This window comes from Drosophila bipectinata, chromosome 2R (assembly GCF_030179905.1).
Source record: "Drosophila bipectinata strain 14024-0381.07 chromosome 2R, DbipHiC1v2, whole genome shotgun sequence".
Lineage (NCBI taxonomy): Eukaryota > Metazoa > Arthropoda > Insecta > Diptera > Drosophilidae > Drosophila > Drosophila bipectinata.
Genome location: NC_091737.1, coordinates 17,398,900 through 17,424,272, shown reverse-complemented (window position 1 = coordinate 17,424,272; position 25,373 = coordinate 17,398,900). Strand labels below are relative to the sequence as shown.

Here is a 25,373-nt window from a genome sequence, read left to right as displayed (position 1 = left end):
AGGCTTTTGATGAGCGAGAACAGAAGATACCCTAACTATCTCTCTAAATTTAGAGATTAGTATTATATTAAGCAATGATCTATGGTTGTTTCTAAAGATACATTAATGTATTTTTAATCCCTATAACTATTACTAAGCTCACTTTTTGAAGTGAAGGGTATGGGGATTATTATGAATGCGGCAAACGCTTAGAGCAGCTCCGGGTTTGGTTCGTCTCCCTGCCGTTTGGTGGGTGTGTCTGTGTCTCTGTGTCTCCGAGCGGCGACAATTTTGCAATTCTCCAGTCAAAAGGTGTGTTCTGCCCCACCCCCTGCAGCACTATGCACCTCTCTAAGCCCTCAGTTTGCAATTCATTCACTGCAGTCGGTGCATTTCAAACGTCAGTTTTTTAATGACACGCGCAATCCGCTCCGGCTGCCCAATTTGCCAATTTGTCACCAAAAAACTATTGCGAAATTCTGGATAAATGTGCTTAGAGATACTACCTACTAGTATATAGAAGAGAAGAAAAAAAAAAGCGAGTCAAATAGGAAAATCCAGACGAGGCTCGTCATTCGATTCGGGGAGTGTGACTCTGCTTTAATCGTGACTTTCACAATCAACCTTCAGAAAGGTTTTTCGACAACGACGAGTAGCGTGTACCAGGCGCAAAATGGGTTGCAGACAGTAACAACTACAACTACAGCAACAACTACAACAACTACAATAAAGGCAGAAACAACAACAACAACAACCAGAGGAATAAACTAACAACTTTTCAAAGCGTTTACTTTGGCGCTTCATCGAATATTATTTCTCACGTTCTATTTTTTTGTTTGCCGCTGAGATGCGGGGTTTTTTGTTTTGGTTTATCGTCTTTCTTCTGACTTGGCACTGAGAGATTGGCTCAGTAGTGCAGGGCCTCAATAGAATAGACAGCCCATGGCCCAATGCTTCACTTTATAATTCGATCGCCCATCTTCCCCGACTTTGGCCACAGAGTCTGAGGCAGAGAGCAATTTTGATCTCTTCGATATTTCGGGGGAACTTTTTCACGACCCGGAGTCGACAATGAAATATAAAGCAAGAAAATGGTACTTCATGCATCGATCTTGTCAAGGGTGCCTCTAATGATTGTCATCGGAAGTTGGGGCAGAAACTATTTCTGAGAAACTATTTTTGGCTTTTTGCAATTGCGTAGAGATTCTGTTCCCCCAATTATCATATTTGAGTCTGACCCGATTTGGATTATCTAACGTGGTATCATTGTTTACTTCTTGCCACACAGCCAGCAGCCAATTATAATCCAATTAAACTGATGTTCTGCTAATGTTAATAGGCCATCTAGTAGTGGATGCCACAAGGAGGGGCACAAAGAATTCCTAATTCAATTTCCTGTCAGCCATCAACTAGTCCGAGTTGCAGGCCAACATGCCCCCTGGGATGGGGAGGAAGGTATGTAAATGCTGGCCATTTCCATTTGGCATTGCAAATGCCTTCCTTTTGGCCAATGGCTATTCCCATTCATTAGTTGGCCATTTCAATTAAGCCATAAAAGCCAAATCTGAGCCGAAGAGCTATTTTGCAAATCCAGCCCCTCCCCCTGGCCACAGGGGAGTTCTTCTGCCCCACGGGGCTGGAGTTGCCACAATGTTATTGCCTTTGCATGTTGCAAATCATAAAAATGTTAAATGACAACCGGGCGCATGTTCATTTTAGCGTTGTTCGTCTGTGGTTGTTGCAGTTGCTAGTGTTGCTGTTGTTGCAACTTCTGTGGTTGTTGTTGTTGCTGTTGCTGTTATGTTTGTTCGCATTGTCAAATTGCGATCAAAAACGCAACAAACGAAACATGCCACACGGAGCCTGAGAGACAGCAGCAGACGGACCAGCAGCATCATGAATCAAAGCCAAAAGCCATGCCACCAGAAAATACTCCCCAATCGAGGCAACAACATCTGCAACATCGTCAGCAACAACAACAACAACTGCCAGCGACAACCAGAATCAGCTGAATGCGTTTTAACGGCTACTTGTCTTTAGCTATTTATTGAAAGGATTTTCAACACTCGACTTGGCCACTTCTCGACACTGAGAGAAATCGGTAACTAGATGGGCTATCATGTTATTTTAGAGTTTGTTGAAAGAAATGGGTCTAAGACTCTCCTTTCAGTGGCTCCTTCCTCTCAATCTTCTGTCGACTGGCTGGCAGTTGCCAGCGTCAGTCATTCATGCATTCAATCATTTAATTCAATTGGAAATTGTACAACAAGTCGCACATTTGCGCCTGCCACATGTGTCTGCCACAGACTCAGGCGCAGACTCAGCCACAGTTCCAGATCTCTAGCTGTGGAAGCTGTAGGAGCTGAGCTTTGTGGCACTGATGCACAGGAGAGAAACACACACATTTGATTATGAAAAGCCTGCGTCGGCTGCAACTGCTGCAACATTTGCTGCGTCTGCGCCGGTGCTGTGGCAGCAACCAAATCGATAAAAATAATTGGTTGACTGTTGCTCGCGACTGAGTTCGCTCGAATTCTGTTGAATTTTCAGCTTGACATGGATTGCCGCTGTTGATCGGCTGGTCCCGATCGAGGGGGTTCGAGGGTGGAGGACGATCATGATGGAGGAGGTTTGGGTTGGGGGGGCAGAAGACCATTACAACACGGACAGAAGACAGAGGACGGCGGACGGAAGACAGCAGCCAGTAGACAGCCGACAGCAGAGGCTGGCGGTTTTCCCACGTTCGTGAAAATATTTTTTCGCAAATTATTGCTAAAATAAAATTGTGGCCTAACGATTTGAATGTATGTGCGCTCTACAAGGAAATTAAGGCTATAGAGAGGTATGGAGTAACCTTAATGAAGCTATAAACCAACCTATCATACAAACAAATATACCAGAGGTATCTTGGGAGAGTCAACCCCTCTCCAATAACTTAAAGCCCATCCATAACACCCCTCTTGGCCATTTAATACAAATTCAATGTGCCACTTCCCCCCTCGATTAATTTCCCTCTCATTAGGCACACTTCCAGTTTGTCTGCCCCTCCGTGTTGCACAACTAGTTGCTGCCCTAAATCATCCCGCAAATCTGCAGGAAGCGGCTCAGCAACGAGTGAAAAATTCCTCTGCAAATTACGCAACAAAACAACAAATGTGAGCAAATTTTTATTTACTTAACGTGTGTAGCTGGTGACAGTTGTCACGGAGTCTGCTCCGCCGATCCTCTCCAGCAGCAGCAGGGGCTGCACTTAAAAAAAATTAATTGCCGAGATTTATGAGCCAGTTAGTGGTGGATCGAATCGGGCTGGCGGACTGGCGGAGCGGGGAGACCAGTTGCCGTCTTGGAGCTGGAGCTGGAGTCCGAGTCGGAGTGCGTGCCCAGTCCGTTAGGAGTTTAGAGTTGAGAGCCCATATAAGGCTACTGCTGGTGCGCTTTACCACCGGCCTATATGCATAAAGCTGAACCACATTTTCCAGCCACTTTACACTGTTATCTGTTTAAAATATGAAGCGGCAAGCGATGGGAAAATCTTTTTATAGACCAACCTCTGTGGAGCCCGGTCGGACGGTGGGTCGGGTAGAAAGGAGCCGACAGTCAATTGTGTGAGGAGTCGGGAGATTCGCGAGACCCGATAAAGCCGAATGCAGCTTGGATGCACTCGTGAGCTCCACTGCAGCTCCGGCCCCAGCTCCGGATGGAAATGGAGGTGGAGCTGCTAGATGGGAGCTGGATCGGTGAGAGAGTTGTTTCCCCCGCGGCGAAGTCTGCTCGCAGGCCTGGACCCGACACTCTATAATTAGACAATAAACAAAGCCCCAGACAAAGGCATTGGGTGAGCTATCGGGGCGTGGCCAACACACCACACCACACCACACTCAGACACATTCGATTCGATACGAATCCAAGCCAATGGGCAATCAAAATCAGCGACAAATTGTGCATTTTGTGGTCACAAATTGAGTTAACGCTGCCAAATTAGCGGCATGAATTTATCGCTCGGCCAACGGCCACTTGGCCACTTGGCCAACAAAAGCAAATCCGAGGCAAAGCCGGAGAGCGGATTCGATTCGGGCTGGGAGTTGGACTTGGCCGGGGATCGAGACTGGGCACAGTGCTTTAATTAAGTCTTTACGAGGCCAGCCAGTCGGGCAGCGGCTCAAGGCACAGAGAGAAAAATTATATATCTTTTAATTTTTTTAAGAAATCGAAGTAGGATATGAACTATAGACACTCTATACCTCCTAGTTCTTAAGTCCTTAAATTAATAATCTTTACTAAATCTTCTTCAAGTCATTTCTCTCAGTGCATATCTGGAATAGCCAGGCACTATTTGAAATTGGGTGCACCTCAGAGTCAGCCTCGGCTCGCTTAAATAAATAAATCTGCTCTGGCTGCCGTGGCTGCTGCTTTTGTTGCAGTTGTTTCTGTTGGTATTGTTGTTGGTGTTGCTGTTGCACACTAAACTGTGGCCAGCAACAATTGGCGCTCGCCTCTTGCCACCAATAAAAGATCGCAGCTCGCTGATTTGACAGGTGAACAATTTTGGGGTTGGGCAGTTTCGGGGTCCGAGCCGCAACAGCCCCGGCATGTGTCGCTGCCTGTTGCTACAGTTGCTGCTGCTGCTGCTGTTGTTGCTGCAAGTGCCCACCCACCTGGCTGCGATTGGAGCCAACATTTGTTTTGCTCGCCAGATTATTTCAACAAACTGGTGACAACAAATTAATTTAAAAGATTGCCCCGATATCGGTTCGGCTCGGTTTATATTTTACTTGGCTTGTTAGGCTCACTGTAGGCGGTGGGTGGTTGTTGGCTTAATTGATAGCCCAGAGAAGATAGCAGTAGCAGGCTACAGGGAGTTGGGAACTAGATACTTTATGGGTAACTGTGGGAAAGACTGGCAATGGAAGTCATTTATAGAGAGACTTTATTAAGAGGCCCGAAACAATTGATGTCTTACTTAGTGATGCCACAAATAATAATAAGAAACAATTCAAAGCTCCCCCATCCTGTGGCGTTCCATAAATCTCAATCGCAATATGCAAAGCATGCGGTTTCGAACCGCAAAACCGCAAAACCGAAATTGATTGCACACTTCAAGTATCATTGAAAAGGCGCATGACGGATGCGATCGGATCGGGCATGGAGACAGCCACAAATAAATATCGCCGGGCCGGGCCATAAATAAGCCCAAGCCGGCTAAAATCTGCCGAATCCGAATTTCGAACATTGAACATCGATTTTGCAAGGTCAAACGTTGGATCTATGAGACGGTCGATTGTCTGGGCTGGGAGCCCCCGAAGATCCAGCTCCCAGCTCCTAGCTGGCCCCGGTCTGGGCCCTTAAACTTTTCAAAAGTCAACAGCAGTTTAAACTCGTTTGCAAAACACTAACGGCCCAGCCGCCCCCCCGCTGCGCTTCTACACCCAATTTGTTTGCCCAGCGGCATTGAGAATTGGAGTGTCAAACTTTCAGCTTTCGATGCACGCCAGGATCCCGGTCCCAGGGCAGGCCATACTGGGAGAGCGAGGCAGAAATGGATTTGGAGTAGCACTGAAAGAAGTTAAGAGTCTGAGCTTTGGTATTCGAACTATAGCACAGCTTTAGCTTTAATTTATTTTCTGGCAGTGTAGAAATCTGGGGGAAAATAAACCACAGAGAGGGGGCTCTGACTGCGATGGCTTCTTGCTGGTTCTGTATTGACATTAAATGAAATAATCTGCGATGATTGTGCATTAGTTGCAGTCGGATGCTGTCCCATGGCCAGGGACTGGGGTAATAGTTCTAGACTGCTTGCTGCCTTATTCACAGCACTTTTTGGATAGCTACGACAGTGCAGGGACGAGGGATCAGGGGCTGGCCGTGGAGATTGGGAGGATGACTGCTCGCGGAGCATCTCGCCTGGTCGTGGTTCCCATGGCATGATTTTGCATGAAATAATGTGGCGCACGAGTGGGCGGGCAGAACCGTGCGGGGGGCCACTTGTCGTGGAGCAGTCGTTTGGTATTGCCAATGCTCCCAAGTGCAGTGGTTCTCTAGATTTGATTGAGATCTATTTGGGTTAGACCCTAACCATTAGGGAATAGAATAGTATCCTTTAATAAAAACTTTCTGAAACTCTAGTTATCAGTGTATTTGGAATAGTTTCTTCATAATTACTTTTAAAAATCTATAATATACTTAATCTTTGTATAGGTTTCTCTTAAAATCTTTATAGATTTCCCATGTCCTTGAACCACTGTAGCCCACTGTGAGTGTCGCCCCATTGCCTTTTGGAAGCTTCTCATTCAGGCGCTTGTCTTTCGGTTTCTGTTTCTGTAGTTTTTCTTTCGATTCGATGTGGGGCCTGGATAGTTGGGTGGTTGGGCTGTTTGGGGGGTTTTTGGGGCTTTCCGTTTTTCTATTTCTGTTTCGTTTTTTTTTTTTTTTGCTGGCTGCCCGGCCGCCAAATTTGCGATGAAACAGGAACCGTTAACTGCGGCAATTTGTGCCGTCTCTGTCCCTCTGTTTCCTATTCACTCACCTGGGGTGTCTCCTCAGTTAGTTTCCCACGTTATAATTCGTTGGATTTGCAAGCTTTTTTTTCGCTATATTTGGATTGCTATAGTTTCGTCTAGGAGGCTGTTCTGTCGGTGATTGAAGGGTTCTATAATTTTCCTTTAAAAATATAGAGGTTATGGACGTCAAGATTTACTTTCAAGACTATCTTTAGCAAAGGTTCTTCGGAGATGTCTGGGGTTTCGCAACTCTCTTCAGTTGACACTTGGAACCTTGGATTTTGCGTGAGGCTAGCACCTTTCTCTTTTCTCCATACCTGTCTCTTTCCAGCACCCTCTCTTTCTGGCATTAATAGCCTCTCTTTCTAGCATCACGTGCAAGCAATTATTTTATCAATCATTTAGGCGCTGGAAGATGTTGTAGCTCCTCTCCGCCTGGCTGGCTAGTCTTTAGGAGCTATTGGTGGTGCTGCTAGTGGCTCTGTGGCTCTATGGGTCTATGGTGGTGTTCAAACAGCGAAAACGCATTTAATGTCTGCTTAGTGTGATTACGACGCATTAATGCCGTGCTCTCCAGCCAGCAGACGTCCAGGCATCTCTCCACCTTGTAGATTCGTTTTGTTTTTGGATTTTGTGTGTGTGTGTTGTGTGTAGATGTTGTGGCTTTTTACTGTTTTACAGTCACCGGCCTGGCCTCATCTTCTTCTTCTTCCAAACTCTATAGAGGCTATAGCTCGTTGTTGTAGTTGTTGTTGTTATATGTGTGTTAACTTTCAAATAAATTAAACATGAAGCTGGGATCATTTATTTCACTCGCTCCACCTAACCAGAAGACAGCACAGAAAGGAAATCTTTCATGTATTTCCAGCCTATAATACTTAGTATTTCTTAAAGTTTAAAGAAATATCCTCAGTGTACTCCTGGCCAAGTTTAGTGGCCGCTCGTTTGGGGCCAAGACATGCACTTTTCTGGGACTTTGGCCGCAGTGTGTGCGCAATGTTTCTTCATTTTCACATTAAATGTGCAATCCCCGACATTTGTTTGAATTAACACGCGGCAATTACCGCTCACCAGTTACCAAAAAAAAAAGACAAAAAAAAATGAAGAAAAAACCCGAAACTGCCCAAAAAGCTGGTGGCTCTCAGGCTCAGACGATCCAATTATCCCAGCGGCTACTCCGTGCCTGCCGAAGGCCTCCTGGCCCAAAGGAGGCTTTAAGCCATTTGGTAATTTAGGAGGCCGTTAAAGTCGGTGCTTAGCCGGGCCACAATCGATCGGGCCATCGATAATGGCCGCAGTGATTGCGGGGTGCTAATTTTTAGATAAATAACATTAATTAATATCGTAAAGTTGGTTTATTCGCCGTAAAAATGATTAGCCAGCTACCTAGTCAGCCGGTAGAGATGAATCGCCGGCTTAGAGGTTCCAGGATCTTATAATTGAAAACATATAGTAGATATTACTTTCATAAAGATGTTTTCTGGTCCTCCTCAGACCAGCCCATCGATTACATATGTATGCCCATCAATAAATCAAAGATTTGTTGCATAAAACGATCATTTAATGTCCCCACACCCAATCAGAATTCTCCGGCCATAGCGCTTTTTATTATATAGTGGCTCGGAATATAGCTAGAAACTGGACAAAAAACACAAAAACAAAAAATAGAAACAGAAACCACTTAAACTGCTTGCCGCTGTTTATCTCAGCCGGCAGACAAAGAAATGCATAAATTATTTCTCGCAGGCATTTTAAAGCGCCTGTTAGGCGAGTCGATTCGATTGCCAGCATCCGACTGGCGATGCCCGTTGGCCAACTTGGCTGGCTGGTCGGCTCTGCCTACTTACTGGCCATTTAGAAAGCCAGAGCCGTAGCCGTAGCCGTGTCCACGCTTTTGTCCATATTTGTACACAATTAGCAATGACACAAAAAACGAAAAAAGCGGCAGAATCGCAGCCACGGCGGCAGGAAAAAAAAATGCAAACGCAGAGGAAACAAACTTCACACACCATAAATCGATTATCATTGCACACACAAAGGCATAGGCACACACTGGTCGGCTCACACACTCGCACTTGCACAAGTCTATAGCCTATATAGGCATTAAATCAAATTGTGCATTTTACGCCTCGTCTGGTCGGTGCATAAATTTATTTATCGGCTTGTCCATCGACATCGCGGCTGCCGTCGCCTTATCGCACACGCATCCACGCCATCGTCGTCATTATCGAGCCTGGCCGAATCCTCATCATCGCGATCGTGATCGCCATCGCCATCGCCGTCAGAGCCGACATGGACATCGACACGGACATTGCGTATACGCCGTGTGAGCCAGCGCTCTGCTTCTGTCTGTATCTGTATCTGTACCTGTATCTGTATCTGTTACTGTGCATGCATAAAATGTATAACAAAATTGTCATTAGCGTAAAGCATTTGTTAAGCGCTCCGAGATCGGGCGATAACTCAAAGAAAAAGGCAAGGCTAGGGGGCTCTGGCTTGGCTCCCAACTTGACCATCCATCCAGGCCGCCATCCAGCCATCCACCCATCCATCCATCCATCCATCAACGCCAGGAGAGAGAACACGCGCTGACAATCAATGGCGACAAGCGAAGCTGCCTGAAACGGGTCCGGTTTTGGGTTGCAGAGGCAGGCAAGCTATTTCACACCTTCGCAGTGGCCAGCACTGAGAGAAATCCAGGGTAACTCAAGGCAAAATTATAGTGAAACTAAAGAAGAAATAAATATAGACATACATGCCTTCAATATCAGATTTTCTACAGAAACATTGCTTTGAAATCCTATATTTTTTCCAAGTGCATCTCACCATCTCTCAGCTCTTGTGGCTCTTAGACTTTTTGGCTCGAACCGGGGGCTTGGTGTAAAATGCCTGCATGATTGGCATTGCTTTTGTATCTTCGTCGATGTCCAATGTCCGATGTCCCACGTCCACTATCCACTGTCCACTGTCCACCGTCCGTGTGTCGTCGTCAGCTTATTGACAATGCGTCAGGCGTTTGCGTTGCTCCGCCGGCGGTGGTCAGCTTTGATGGCCAGGCTCCAGTTAGCCAGGCTTCCAGTTAGACAGTCTTGGTCTAAAAACTAGTTGCGTTGACATACCAATTAACTTGACAAATACATAATTGGTAGCAAAAACAATTAAATGTCTGTTTTTTTGTCCGAGCTACCGCCTTTTGATCAGAACTCCAGATGCCCCGATCGAGGCATGCCCCTAAACACACGACTCTGATCGACCATTTCGCTGTCAGCTTATGAGTCTCAGAAATTCATTTAAATTTATCTAGTTGTCAACGTTTTTTTCTGCCTCTTTTCTGCTCTAAGATATTTGCACAATTTGCTCATAAAAAACAAATCAACAGAAACCAGTGGGAGGACACGGGCGAGGGGTATTTGCCGGATAATCTTGGCCAGGAGGACGGAGGAGCAGAGGGACAAACGGCACAGCGCTAACGAAGCGCCGCCAACGTCTTGGCTGATTTCTTGTGGGCTGTGGGCAGCCCTCTGTGGCCAAGAATACACTTTAATGGCTTAAAAGTAGAGACGGCTTAAACACTAATAATATTTTTGGCCAAAAAGTGCTTAAAGTTAGAAGTGATTAGGTGGCTAAATAGTTAATGGTAGTTAGGGATAACAATTAGGACCCCATTATACCTGAATAATCCTTGTAAAAAGGGCATTACCAGTTCGGCATCCCAGAGCCTGGCATACTATTTCTGGGTTTTCGTTTTTGGCTCTTTGGCTGTGCCTCTCTTTGGCAGGTGCAGTTTGCATTCGGAGTCGGAGTCGGAGTCGCAGTCGTAGTGTTGTTGCTCATTAGTTTTTTTCCCTGCTGCCACAGAGTCTACGTCTGTTACCATTTTGGGCTGGCTGGGAATCGGTCGCCGGATTAGCCAGGCCGGCAGGCTAGCAGCCTAGCAACCTGGCAGGCTGGCTGGCAGAAAGGCGGCTTGGCAAACGCCAAAAGGAAAATCGAAATGTTTGCAGTGTTCAGTGTGGGAAAACTTTTATTTCAAGGTTCAAAAGACGCCCGCAGAGTGTGAAAAATGGCTAAAAACAAAACATCCAAACGGCAACCAAAAACGAACAAAATATGGCCGAGCGGAGGGTGTATAGAAGGTTATATAGCGGCGATATCTACTGGCGGTGTTGCCCCCACGGCGTATGCGCAATGCCATAAATCCCAATCTGACTCTTCGGTGGCCCAAAACGTATCGCATCGGAGTCAAAGTTGGCCAAATGATGTGGCCCAGAAAGCCCGAACGGTTCATGTGTGAAAATTGCAGAATCCAAGGCACAAAGACGGACATGGAGACGGAGACGGAGACAGACACGGATACGCAGCTCGCATTGCTCATACGCCATGTTGTTTCATAATTATAACTTAAATACGACAGTTTCGTATAAAAATCAACTACTAAATCAACGTAAGCGAGTGCCTGCCTGGCAATTAAGTGGCTAGAAACGTAACACACGATGACTGCCAGTGGTGGCGGTGGCTGGTAGTTGGTAGCTGGTGGCTTTCTGGCGGTTTTTGCACTGCTTGGCCAAGCACGTCGCTAACACGGCTCTGAGTCTGTGTCTAGCACTGGCTATGGCTCGGAATCGGAATCGGACTTGGGCCGGAGCTCTGAAATGTGTGCTGCCCAAGCCAGCCAAGCGAACTGTCAATTATAACCAATCGCACACCAAGTGCACATTAAACCCTATCAACTGTTTTTGTAATTTATTGTTCGCCTGGGCTTCGTCTCCCCCTGGCTCTCAGCTCTTCAGCTCCTCAGGTGCCTAGACCTCACTGCGCCGCTTCTTATTTCTTAAGTTGCAAGCTTTGTAGTCGCATTTGGTGCGAGATCCGCATTGCACAGTGCACACGCTGGGACAGTGCCGTGCATAGTGGGTTAGAGGTGTTGACAAAAGGGAACTATCTATTGGGAATACTAGAATTGAGATCCTCAACTGGGTTTTCCCCAAAAACCTCTTGGCTACTTTTATTGGTTTAGTGACTGAATCTAAATCCATTTTCCTCAATAAGTTTAGTACTCAATTTTCATAAAACTATTCAATTCAAAAGTCATGTCACCCAACGGGATAAATTAAAATTTAAAGCTCAGTAAATGATTTTCCTGATTTATTTATTTATTGGTTGTATAATTTATATTTTATGGATCCAATTTAAACATTATAAAATGGAATTTTTTTTCATTACATTGCCATAAAAAGCCGCGGGACAATTTGGGCCTAGAGATTCTAATTTGAAAGCCAGCACTTCCCACCACTGTTGGTCTCTTGGCCTGATCTGGGGACGCTCTAGCCTCATCATAATTATCGCTGACTGCGACTGGGGCGGCACGTCCAACTACGCACACTTACGGCCATACACTATATATAAGCCAGTGTGTTTTCAACGTAAATCTAGCTAAGTCAAATGAGCAGTTTATGGCCACAGCGACGACCATTTGAAGACGCGCCAAAGGAGCCCGAGATGGAGGAGCCTGTCTATGGCATCTATGGCATATAGCATCGCATCGCATCGCATCGCATCGGATCGCCGGGTGCCACTTGGGGGCAACATTCACTTTTTTTATTGCACCACTTTGGCAATAGGCACAAGTGTGATTTCAAATCTCTGGGTCGCCCGGTGGTTGGTGGTTGGTGTTTTCTGCGCTTGGTGGTTGCAGCCTGTAGCCTGTAGCCTTCTGTAGCCTGTTGCCTGTTGCCTGTTGCCAAAGCTAAATTGGCAGAAATATGAAGTCAGCGTGTGCATTTTGGTAAAAGCGGTGATTACACACACACAGAGAGAGATACCTGGACAGCTAGGAGGAGAATGGCTATTTGAGAGACGAGAAATATATGACAGCCGGCGAGTTGGCACATAATGCGCATTAGCATATGCCACTGTAGCATCCACCATTCCCGATCCCGGCTGCACTTCCCTTTCCAACAATTGCAAATGGTTCAAAAGTGGAATAGTAACAGAAACAGAAACAGCTAACAGAAAATGGCAACAGAAAAACAGAAAACAGCACTGTGGGCTGACGTTGATGGCCAGTTCAATTAAATGCCATCAATTTTAATAACGCGCCAGCCTGGACCAGCTAACGGACCTCAACCCGAGGCGTACTTTGCCCGACTCCCTCGAAAGGTACAGTGGAGCTTCATAACAGGGCTTTCAGAGTACCTCCTAAGAGTTAGCGCTTGGCTGAACCAAGGGTCGTTCTTGTTTGGGACTGACACCTGTAGGTCGTCGGGAACCTCTATCTGCTACCTTGGGCACTATAACCTGGTGCCGGGGAAACAAAACGCTCGCAACTCTGGCATGGAAATTACAAATGCATCAAGCCAGGGCACACATGTGTAGACAGTCGGAGTCGCAAACGCACTTGAGGCACTTGAGGCTAAGAAACCAGCGGACCAGTGGACCCCATTCTCCGCCTGGTCGGTCGCTCGGTCAGTTTGGACCTTGTTTTTATTGTTGTTGCTGTTGTGGTAGTGGTAGTGGTGGTGGTGGCTTGTGGCCCTCGGTCATGTGGAGTTGCAGGCTTGACAAAGCACTTAAGCCTGGGTCACTTGTACGGCTAGCGTCTCTCCCCCTTTTGGCTGCCCCTTGGCTTTTGTCTTTCTGGCCACTGACAAACGAGTTGCGGGCCAAAAAAGCCAGGAAGAGTGAAAATTGAATGTGCTAACCAGCCAAGAAGAAAAGAAACAACCAAAGGGTTTAATACCTTTCCCAGATGGATTTCTGGGTTAGTTTTTTTTCCAAAGTGATTCCAGTCTAGTTAGGCGCCAGTGAGCCATTCAAAAAAAGCACAATCAAGCACCCGAAATAAACGATAATCCGGCCTCAAGATTCTTGGCCCAAGTCAAGTGGCCAACAAGAGTGGTTAACGTGAGCAAACTTCTTGGCAATTCGGTTTGCACAGCGGAGCACCCTTCTGTCGTCCATGGGCGGCTGCTGGGAGCCGGGGGGAGGGTGCTGGCCAAGCTGCAGAAACAGCAGAAACAGAAACAGCAGCTGCAGTTTGCCTGGCAATTGATGTTGATGTCGCGGGCGCCAAAATCGACACACTTGTCCCAAGTTGCAACTGCAACTGCAACTGGCAGCCGAAAGTGGCAGTCGTCGTCGTCGTCGCAGTCGTCTGGAGCGCAGAGTACAGGTTAAATGGATCACGACTGCACGGATTTGCTGTCCGTCTGAATCTGAATCTGTATCCGAGTCGTACTCCAAGTCGAAATGAAAATCCCGTCCCAGTCCGCTCGGCGCAGTGTCTGCCGGCCATAAAATACGCGACATGCAAACGTTTTTGATGCAATGAGGCGGCCAACGAAATTAGGAAATTGTGTAAAGACTCTCGACCAACAAGCCACAGAGCCGGACTGGAGCAGGCCGTCTGCTTCCCTGGCCCAGGGCAGGTTCATTAATCCTTTGATTTAAAGGACTCTATGTAATGGATTTATGGACCTCTTAAAAGGATCATCAATAGATGGGTTGTAGTACTTTGGGAGTGGGATGAGACTACACCATCTAAACTATGGCCGAAGACTCTTAAAATAACAATACTTCTCTTTACAACCATACATAAATGTTTTTAATTTTCATAAAATTCAAGTAACATCATAATTACGAGGTATTCTGCACTTCGGCTAGGATGCCAGCCTACTTGTTGGCTTTCAGCTCAGTTGGCCGAGCGTACGGTTCATTTACGAGTCTCATTAGGCATTGGTGGCCATAAAGTGTACCCCGCCATTTTGGCCATTTTGTTAACCGAATCTCAATTGGTTTTTAACCCCCGCCTCCGGGCTCTTGTCTTTCTAGCGAGCACCTCGCATGGCAGCAGCAGTGGCAGCTGCAAGTCTTCCTTGGCGATTGGCAACAAGGCTATCGGCTACAGCAATGGCAAGCAGAGTGGATCATCTGGCTCATCCTCGTCCTCGGGCTTTGGAGCGGCCTCGACCGGTGCCGCATCGTTGGGGGCCTTCGCCCGACAGCACCATCACCAGCAGCAGCAGCAACAACAGCAACATCATCATCAGCAACAGCAACCTACGCAACAACAACTTTATGCCTCCGGCGTGTCCAAGTTGCCATTCTCGCCGTTCTTCGCGGCCTCGCCATTCTTCTTCACCTATCGACGGATCAGCGGCAAGCAGGAGGACAACAACAACAGCTGCAGCTACAACAACGGGACCAGCAGCAGCTCCGGATCGGGGTCGGGCTCTGGGGCAGGTGGCAACAGCATGCAGGACTACGACCGGAAGTTCTCGCTGCTGAGCCTCTTCAAGAATCCCTACAAGTTCGGCGACACCCAGGCGTCGAGGAAGAGCTCTCCCACTGGCGGTTCCAGCAAGTCCCTGACCACGGGCTGCTCCTCGTCGCCCAGCTGGAAGAGCTACGCCGGCTCGGGGTCACCTCACGCCGCCCTTAACCCCGCCTTCGGGGGCATGGCTCTGGGGGCAACGCGCAAGGACAGCAGCAGCTTCAGCGGCATCAACTTTGGCGGAAGTGCCTCAGCCTTCGGGCGCTCCTCCTCCTCCTCCGACTCGACAGCCAACGGCGGCTACAATGATCTCTCCAAGAACCGCAAGGTCCACAAGTGCGATACTGAGGGCTGCGACAAGGTCTACACCAAGAGTTCGCACCTGAAGGCGCACAAGCGAACGCATACAGGTATTTATATTATAACCTTTATTTTTTAGATTATAAATATTTAAAAAAAGGTGGAGTGAGAGTCCTTGAACAAAATCTATCCTTTGTCATCCCCAGGCGAGAAGCCGTACGTGTGCACGTGGGAGGGCTGCATCTGGCGCTTCGCCCGCTCCGACGAGCTGACCCGCCACTACCGGAAGCACACCGGCGTGAAGCCGTTCCGCTGCCAGCTGTGCACCCGGAGCTTCAGTCGCTCGGACCACCTGTCGCTGCACATGCGCCGCCACTGAGGATTCGGTACTGCCACACCGGCCATATCCATCACATATATACATATCGGAGAATACTCATCTGCGAGATGCCGCACACCTGGTGGCAGGGATCTTGATTATTTATATCTGCACTTCAATTCATTCCATCGTTTGGCTGAGGACCAGAACGGACGTATTCCATATCGCCTAAGTAGCTCAATTTATTGATAGGCGGGCTCAAAGCCCACTCTAGACGTAGTGCTTAACCGTAGTTCCGGGCTGGAAAGATTTGTAAAATTTTTCACATTTTAAGCCCAGAGACAATTGCCTTCAGAAGCCAAGTTAACAATGTGGATTTTTTTACCTACCACACACTAGGATATATACTATATATATATACACATAATTACGAATAGTTTTGGATTGGTGCTAGCAACTTGTGTGTACATAGACCTAGATAATCATTTACAACGTAGCGTGGTAAGGAGAAATTGACTAATTTTAGATGAAATTTTTATTGGTTGTTAAGTAGAAAATTTTATACAAAATCAAGCACACAAAAGAGGCAAAAACCAGAAGCCAAGCGGAGCAATATTTATACGACTAGGAGTTCACTCATCTTGTAGGCTATACTATAAACATTTTGTACTATACGCATATCAAATGGCAGTTGGTCGGGAGCTCTAAAATCGCTAAAATCTTCTTGGATCTATTATAATCTATATCTTGAAATACGCACTGAATTTCTTAGTTTTTTTCCGCCGAAAAAAAACCGCCTGGAAACCAACTGTCATCATAGATTTTAGCACACTCCCATAAAGACACGAAAAACAAGAAAAATAAATTGTATTATTTTTGGAAAAATAAAAAGAAACTGATACTTTTTTGTACCATACGACGAGTATAACGACGAAGCCTTGGCCGTGTTCATTACGGAGGGGGCCTGGCCAAATCCGTCGGGCATTTTCATTTAAATGAAAAATCAATTGGCGCACAATGGGGCTGCGGTTAACCCACAACGGCTCCTGGTCCCGGTCGTAGTCCGGCTCCCCCGCCGCACCAGCAATGTGGCAAGTTGTCAGCGAGTGGCGGCCAGCGCTTTTGTGGCAAGAGGCACGCACTCCCCACCAAATTGTCCAATTGTCCAGGGGAGCATTGTCGTGGTAGTCGTCGTCGTCGTCTTGGCCATCGTTTGTCGTTGGCTGTTGCCTGTTGGCCGTTTGCGTTGCCGTTTTCTCAGCAACTTGGCAACATACAATTGCGCGTTGTTTGCAATAATAAAGATGACAAATTTCTCGTCATTTGTAATTTCAATGCGAAAACCCGGAGCTTGGTAGCTAGCAGCTAGTTGGATCTTTAAGGCTACGACTCGAGACCTGAGACCTGGGCTAATACGCATAACTGGTTGGCTACCGGCTGAGCTACACCCGATGGTAGGGGCACGAATTGGATGACACCTGCAGCGGAAATCAGTGCATGAATAACGCTCTCGGTCATTAAGGCACAATTGTGAAATATTACGCATACGCCATGGAAATTTATTGGTAAATTAATAACCGAATACTGGCGACTACCGCAACCTCAGACGCAGCCACCGCCACAGCCGCCAACTGCTACTGTTGCTCCCAAGCTGCGCCGGCTGCCGTCACCGCGCGTTTAGCATAAAGGTTAGACAAATATAACCGACCGGTTTTTTGGGTTAATTAATATGCCTTGGGTCAGGTCAATATTGCGTCGAGGCAAGTGGCAACTGGAGATCGGAGAACAGAGGCCGGAGACTGGAGACTGGAGACCGGAGAAGATGCCGGAGGATGACGATGGATGATGGGCATACGGGGAGGTCAGGTTTAATGACCCAAACGCATATGCAAATGAGTAAAAGTAAATAAAGTGAGAAGTTGCCTTAATTATCGCTGATCGACGCTTCGAATGCCCTGCAGCTACTGTGGGGTAATTTTTGTAAAGGCTTTGTCCGAGCTTCAAGTTGGGGTTCACCCATGAGAAATATTACACGAAAACACTTGGAGAATTAATCATTTTTAATTAATCCTAGTCTACGAAAAGAAATTTCCACACACCTATAAGTGTATTGAAGCGCAGACAATGCTCAGATAATTCTATAATATAATACTTCCCCCAGCCTTAAATTGAAGGACTTGCCCAAGTTAAAGATTTCAATTGGCCAGATTGGGCCCTTTTGTCTATTAAGAGTCTGCCAAATATTACCCAAGTTATAAATGTTTTTCCATTAGAAAAAGTCAAAATTTGGAACAGCGTTTTCAATATTCTTTATTTTTCAAAAATGTAAACTTTTAAGAGGGTTTTTGTCGAATATTTTAAGTATCTCTCATCCGATCCAAAAACCAAATACCATTTATGAATCAGAGCTCCAACACCCTCCCATTTCTATCAAAATATTATGAAAATCGTAAAATTATATTTTTGACCCATTTTTGGCCAAAATCATGATGTCACCCCTATGAAAAATTGAAAAAAATGGGTCAGAATTTTTGTTTTCAGGTTTTAATTAAGAACGATTCTACTCAAAAATACAAGATCGGGAAGGTATGACATTTATAAATATGACAAGTAATTGCCAAGTTATGCAAATTTTTCATTAAAAAAAGTAAAAACATGGGAAATTTTTTTGATATTTCTAGTTTGACCAAAATCGATACTTTATCACACATTTAAGCGAATATTTTAACTAATTTTCAACCGATTCCAAAACGGAATACCATTTATGAATCAGTGCTCCAATCCTCTTCAATCTGCATTAAAAGTAATAAAAATTAAAAAAAGAAAATTTTCACTCAATTTTTGGTCAAAATTATGATGTTACCCCTTTGAAAATTTGAAAAAAATTGGTCAAAATTTTTATTGCCAGGTTTTGATTAAAAACGATGCTACTCAAAGATCTAAGATCGGAAATGTGTAACTTTTATAAATCGGCAAAATATTAAAAAAGTTATGAATATTTTTCCTTTATAAAAAGTGGAAAATTTGAATAGCGTTTTTAAAATTTACAATTTGGCAAAAAATGTAAACTTATGTAAATGTAAACTCTTAGCAAATATTTTAATCATCTCGCAACTGATTTTGAAACGGAACACCATTAATGAATCAGGAGGACATCATTCTGGAGGAAAGTTTCCTAAGTTTCCTAAGCTATGCTTGAAAAACCTATAGAAACAGCAGGAACGACTGAAACTTCCGAAAGCACCTCAACCAAGACGATGCACTTTATAAGGCCAGCCCTTATCCTGAGGATAAAGAACTAAAGGTTTAGTAATGTTAAGATTTGTATATATGTATGTATAATATTCATAAATATATTTAAAGTCGGAAAACTTTATTTGACCCATTCAGATGGTCCGCATATACCCCACGCCACCCAGTCGACAAATATCCACTGAATACATTTAGATAAGCATTGAAATCACAGAGCAGCTCATTAAAAACCAATAAAGTTGCCTGGCGATGCCACCAGCCAGTGCTGTCCATCAATGGGTCTTGGTGGGGGCTGGCGGCTGAAGGCTGGAGGAGATTGGGTCGAAAACTGATCTGGAGAGCGGAAACTGTGTGTGACTGTCGGCAGCTGTCCATCAGACAAAAAAGCGCTCCAATAACCAAATCGACTTGAAGGAGTCTCTAAGCCACAAAGCCGGGATCTCAAGCATATTTTCGAGTCTCAGGCTTAGCATCCAGATGCACCAAATACACTGCGAAAAAAATTAAATATAATATATAGTTTATAGAAATTGTATTTAATATTTCAAAGTCGAATTCTTTAGTTTATGGATAATATTTTGAAATGGATGTTAAACTATTTACATTAATATTTAAGCTAATCAATAGAATAGTTTCTCTCTCTGCAGCTAACCATAGACATCCATTTTTAATTTATTGTTATGCCTTTCTGCTGCCTTTTGGTGGCTGTTGCAGTTGCAGTTACAGTTGCAGTTGCATTTGGGAGCTTGCAGCTTACAGCTTGAAGCTGCTGGTCGCCAGGTCATGTGCAATTTATGAAACGGCTTTGCATTGGCCGCGGACGCGGCCGCGGCCTGATTTTTGAGACACATTTGGATGACTGTCGCAACGGCGGCAACTTGTGGCAACTTGGGGCAACATGAGGCAGGCCAGGCAACTGCGGGCAACTGCCGCTTCTGTCCGTTTGATTTGTGATCGATTGTGTGTCGTTAGTTTGCGACATGGGGCATGAAATCTTTGACACCTAACGGTAAACGGACGGGCCGCGAGACCTCGGTTCTCAGCAGTGGGTGCCACCTCCCCTCGCCGCTAAATCCCTGTGAGCCCTCTTGCGCCTCCCTGCCACCGTTTGCGGCACTAAATTGGAACGATGATGCCGGGGTTGCCGCAGTTGTCAGTTGGCCAAAGTGTTTGGCAGTTTTGCCATTTATTTTACAGGTGAGTGAGCATAATGGACAGTTGCCCGTCGACGAGTTGCAAGTTGCAGCTTGCCAGGTTGCCAGGTTGCAACTGGCTAACTGCCTGACTGGCTGATACATACATGCTGTGCGCCTGGGCTCAATTAAAAATGGAATCGTCTGGTGGAGGTCGCCTCATTTGACAATTGCCCGGATCCCAAATACAGGCAAATAACCGTTTGAGCCTGTCTTCGCCCGGCTTTCTTCCCCACCGACTGCGACTCTCCTCCACTACTATCCAGCATCGTACTATCTGACCGTCGGCTCTGTCGTAGTCCCATGTTTAATTTTGTTAAGCAAAAATGCTGGAAATTAAAATTCCCATCACACCATAAAACCCATAAATCATCTTTTATCTAAGCGAGTCTATCGGCACATGAGCGCGCGCCAACTTCGGTTCGACTCCGTTCGGGTTTGGGTTTTGCTTTTGGTTTGGGTTTGGGTTTTGGTTCAGGTTCAGGAAAAACAACAGAGACCTCCACACTCCCAGAGATGGTGTGTATGTGTGTGTGTGTTGTGTGGTGTGCCTGTGGAAAATGATGCTACATGGTGCATGCTGCCTGGCGGAGAACCTGCTCCAGCCTCTCCTGCCTTAATGAGAATTTAATATTTTTCAATAAAAATTTGTAAAAGGCGCGTTAGCTGGCCGGACTCCGGACTCCGAACTCCTCTCACCGACCGCGAGTGGGAGTGGGAGGGGGCCACATTTGCCATGTGTGTCTTGGCTATTAACGCACTTTTGTCCGCAGCCATTGGGCTTTCGGCTTTCGACTTTGGCCATGGCCTGGCTGAGATCCATGGCTGGACAAGATGATTGCCGGCCAAGGCAGAGGCTGGGCGAGGGGCAGAGGCGAGGGGGTGGCATAAAGGTGGCACAAACTACTTTTATTAGGCGGCACGTACATACATATGATGTTCTTATGGTGGTTATTATTAAACACATTTATGGTTTGTTTTGGTTTTTGCAAAAATGGCAGGAATTTTAAAGAAAATATAGTTATTTCTGAACGGTTTTTATTAGCCATCAGTTGGTGATTAACATTTCTTTTAGACCCGAAAGTAGGTTGTTTATAAATCCCTCTTTAAAAAAGAAGAGCCTACCTCTGCCTCCCTTTCATTTATTTTGTTTGTTTTTATAATGACCAGAGCTTGTAGGTCTCTCCTATTTGAGGTCTAGTTTCTCTAGTAGATCCTCCTTAACCCATCAGGGCCTACGACATGTCCCTGCCCATTAAAACACACGCATTGCATACGAAATCGGTGGCTGGAGTTCAACTGGCAAGTGGCGAGCGTAAAAACCAGAAGTCGGGCCGAGGATGGGAGTTGTGGCTTAAACGCGGGACTCGGCCAAGAGTGTCAATTGTCAGTGGCTGTCGCCGTTTAGCCGTCTTGGCTGGGTCGAGGCCTTCTGGGCCCGCAACGCCAAGTACAAGTACGAGCAGAAACCTGGCCACAAAAACCCAGCCCATCGTTGGCGGCGCGTGCAGACTGTGAGCCTGTTTTAATATGCCAACAATGACAATCAACTGTCACCTTTGGTGCGCCATGTGTCTAGAGTCTAGACGCCAGAGTAAATGCGACTCCGGGCCAAAAGAAATTGCATGCAACCTGAGCGATTGCTGCTTGGGCGCTGATTGCGGCAACAACTTCTACCGCTGCTGCGGCTGCTGCTGACAGCAACAACAACAAATAAATATGTCATTTGGCTCATTATAAAGATAGCAAAAGTCTCTTTCTCCCTGACCAGAACTGAGCTTGCAACTAGCAGCTAGCAACTAGCAATGTGCAACATGCGGCGTGCCCCCAGAGCTGCTGCTGCTGCGTCACATTTAAACGTTTAATGATAATTTATGAATGTTGTTGTTTTTTATTGCAACAACAATGCCGTATACCAATAAATCTTAAGGATCACATAAATCTTGGCGCTAACTGAGACTGCAGCGGCGACTGCAGCGCCAGCACCGCCAGCAGCAGCAGCAGCGTCCGTAAAACGGAGCAACTTCCACCGCGCGGCCACTGCCATAAGTTGCAGAAGGAGAGCCCACGATCAATTGGCCAAAAGCTGATATACCCTAATAACCGAAACGCACACATAATTAACCCGATCTTCAGGAAGTAAATAGTCTGGTTTATGGTTGAAAGTCAAAACAAAGACACATTCTACAGGTGCAACGTCAAAGGGATGATTATATGTAGGCCCTTTATAGGTCGATATAAAAGGTGTTTTATGATTAATAGGGCTTTTATCGATCTGCTGTTTATTAGAATTTTAGAATGACATAGACACTTTTTAAGAAATAATTATACTAAGCATTTGAATTGGAATTCCAACCGGATGTCCGTACTGCAAGAAATACTTCTTAAATATTTTATCTTAGTTTTCTGAGATCGAATCTCCTTTATCAATAGAATATTTTTAATAACATCTATAACCTTATCAGTAGTATTATTAAACCAAATCTCTCCTTAGAATTCTCTAACTCTATCAAACAATTTCAGACAGATCTTGGATGTCAGTAGCCCCGACGCTCTGAAGGATATAAAATATAATTTGGTTCACTTGATCAAACGGCGGGAGTTGGTAGTGACAGCTGCAAACCTTGACGTGGCTGGCTGGCGGTGCGTGGTGGCGGTTGCAGCGGTGCAGTGGCCCGGTGGTGCACCCTCCTGCGGTGCCCGGCTTTGTGGTCTTCTAATGTGTTAATAGGAATCGCGTCCAGCAAGAGCAACTGCTCCAGGGGACTCTGGGGGAGATTGCTCAATTGTTTTTGCTTTTTAGAAAGGCCTCCGGTGTAGGCTAATTTTTTGCTGGCCGTTTGTTATTGCGGCGAGTATTGGATTTAATTTAATTTTTGTGCTTTTCATGCTTCGTTAACATATTTTGCTTATAAGGATTTCCCGCGAGCAGCAAAAAGAAATCACAACTGATCAGTGAACATGCCGCCAGGTAGCAACTGTTTGCTGCCGCTGCTGCGGCTTCATTGTTGCTGCAGGTGCATGTTGCCTCAACAATGCCATAAATTGTGACATTGGTTTTTGCCTTCCCGTCTTCCCCACCCCTCGCACTCTCCACTCCCCCCTCCCCTAATCGCCTGCTCTCTCCCCCTCCTCACTCCCCATACAGACACACACACGACCGCCAAAGAGCAAAAACTTAAGCCTGGCTAATTCTTTTTTGTAGTCCAGGCCGCAGCGGGGGCAAAAAAGCTTAGAACGAGTTTTGGCATTTACGACTCACTCACTCTGGGATCTGCTGCACCACCACCCGCTCCCCTGGCAGCACCACCACCCCTTCCTCAACGGGCTGGTGCAGTGGCCACCACCGCCGCAACAGTTTTTTTTTCTCCTTCTGTTCTGTTCTCGTTGTTGTCGCTTGCCGCTTGCCGCATTATGTTGCTGCTTAATTGGTTATAAATTAATTAAACGTCGATTAATAATCCGGCTTCTTGTCAGTTAAAGCCGCCGTCGTTGCCTGCGACGTTTGGTTAGTTGTAGGTTCTGGGCTTGGGAACAAGAACATACACTCGTGGTAACACCAACAGGGAGAGAAATAGGTGGTAAGTTACTACAAGTTTGTATCTTAAAGACTTGCTTTATAGTATCTTTTTATTGGTTTAACTGATGTTTATTTTATGCAAAATTTTTATCAGTTAGCTCTTCTTTTTTACAGTGCTTTAAAAATAACAAAAAAAAAAGCATGGGTAGTGACCAAGTATCACACACACAAACGTGATGAGTTGGCAATAATGAACTTGTTGTTGTCGCTGGCTTGAACTTTGTGTAGAAGCCAACAGCAGCAGCAGCAGCAACAGCAGCAGCAACAGCAACAGCAGCAACATCAAGCACAGCAGCCAACAAGAACTCATTAATGGGACTAGACTCCAAGTTGGTCCGGAGTCCGGAGTATCGATGACCATTTGGGCGTTTGGGGTTCAGCAACTGCTGTCAGCCGCTTGTCAACGTTCCTTTGGTCTTTGGTAATGGGTCTTTGGCAGCAAAAAGGTTACGGGTTACACGGGCCAACTGGGCAGCTGAGGCCGAAGGGAAATATGAGAATATTTAGCTACCAATTCAATAATTGGAAACACACATAGATGCCATAACTTGGCGCGAGAACAAATTAAAATAAATTAATTATTCAGTGAAAACTTGAACACGAACATGTTGCTGCTGCTGGTGCTCTTATGGCTGCTGCTGCGGATACACTGCACTAATAACTGAATTGTTAATGAATCAGAGCAGATGATGATGAAAGATGTATAATGAATTTATTTACGAAAACAATTTGTAGTGAATCTTGTTAAATTAATTAAATGGAAGTGGTTGGCGTGTAGATAATAGCTAATGGTTTTCCTAAAAATGGTGTCAGTCTTATCCATAAAATATGATCTATTATTTATTTATATGTTGCTACTTTCTTTTCCTCATTTCTTTTTTTTAGAAAAGAGCCCCTTCTCAAGATCCTCTTATGACTCTCACTATCTTTTTCGGCCTTCTGAACTTGCCACAAAAAAAAACGAGGTTTACATTCCCTTCTGTTCTGACACTGACCCACAGAGTCCGCCATCGCCATCACCTGGAGGCGAGCACACTCTAATCTGACAGATATTTGATTTGATTTACCATTTAGAGGGGGACAGCAAGAGGCCCGGCCAGAGTGAGAGAGAATGCAAATATTTACACCCAATTGTTGCTGTATTTGTGTATTTGTGGTTCATTTCAACACTTCTCCGGAGCTAGAGCTCCAGCCGCATAGCCCCCCATAGCTCCACAGCTCCACAGCCACTCGAGGCGACATCCAAGTGATGCCTTTTGTTGATCGAGTGCTTGCTACGCACTTCACTCTCTCTTTCCCACCATTTTGGCCCTGTCTCTTTCCGGCCAATAGCTCAAGTGCCGGACAACCACCGTTTGTGAACTGCTACAGATATTTTGGATCCAAATGCTACTTTACCGCTCACGAAAAGTGTTTCTCGGCCCGGCCTGTCTCTTCTACATTTTTTGGGATTTCGGTTTTTTATTTTTTGCCTTTTGTTTTTTTGGTTATTTGCTGGGCAGTGGCGATTAAATCAGGGTCCAGCCCCGAAGAAGGCCATGCAGAGAAAGAAAATATTACTATTAAGAAATGAGTATTTAATTTATTTATAATTACTCAAGGTATTCAAAAATGATCTACCCACAAACAAGGCCTAAATAACCTCTCAATTCCTTAGTAGATATCCCCATTTTTTTCCTGTGTATACTTCCTTACCCTTCACCCCGTCGGGTGTATCTTTTGTGTGGGCAAGTCAAGTGCCGAATGCTCTTCAGCTCATTGTTAGCCCATAGACGGATCGCATAATGATCCAGAAACCGTCAGCCGAAATGGCCTGGCCGAAAATGCTTCTTTCTCACGTTTAGCGCTAGCGCCTGGGCCTAGGCAATGGCCAAAAAGCAATTCCGATCCCAGGCTAACAAGTGCCGGGCCAAACGAAAAACACGAGCTGTAAAACGTCAAAATATACGAGCACAGAGCGATTTAAACTGTCAACGCTGCC

The 25,373-nt window shown here is 45.7% G+C and overlaps 1 protein-coding gene across 2 annotated transcripts in view; it reads left to right on the top strand.

Annotated features, from left to right (window-relative positions):
* Window positions 1–15,775, top strand: part of LOC108125240 (Krueppel-like factor luna) — a 28,470-nt gene extending 12,695 nt beyond the window's left edge. For both annotated transcript variants that reach the window (XM_070278830.1, XM_017241367.3), the window contains 2 exons: window positions 14,307–15,158; window positions 15,255–15,775. In XM_070278830.1, the coding sequence (XP_070134931.1) occupies window positions 14,307–15,158; window positions 15,255–15,427 (1,025 nt within the window). In that variant the 3' untranslated portion in view covers window positions 15,428–15,775. The remainder of the gene's footprint in view (window positions 1–14,306; window positions 15,159–15,254) is intronic.
* The last annotated feature ends 9,598 nt before the right edge of the window (window positions 15,776–25,373 follow it).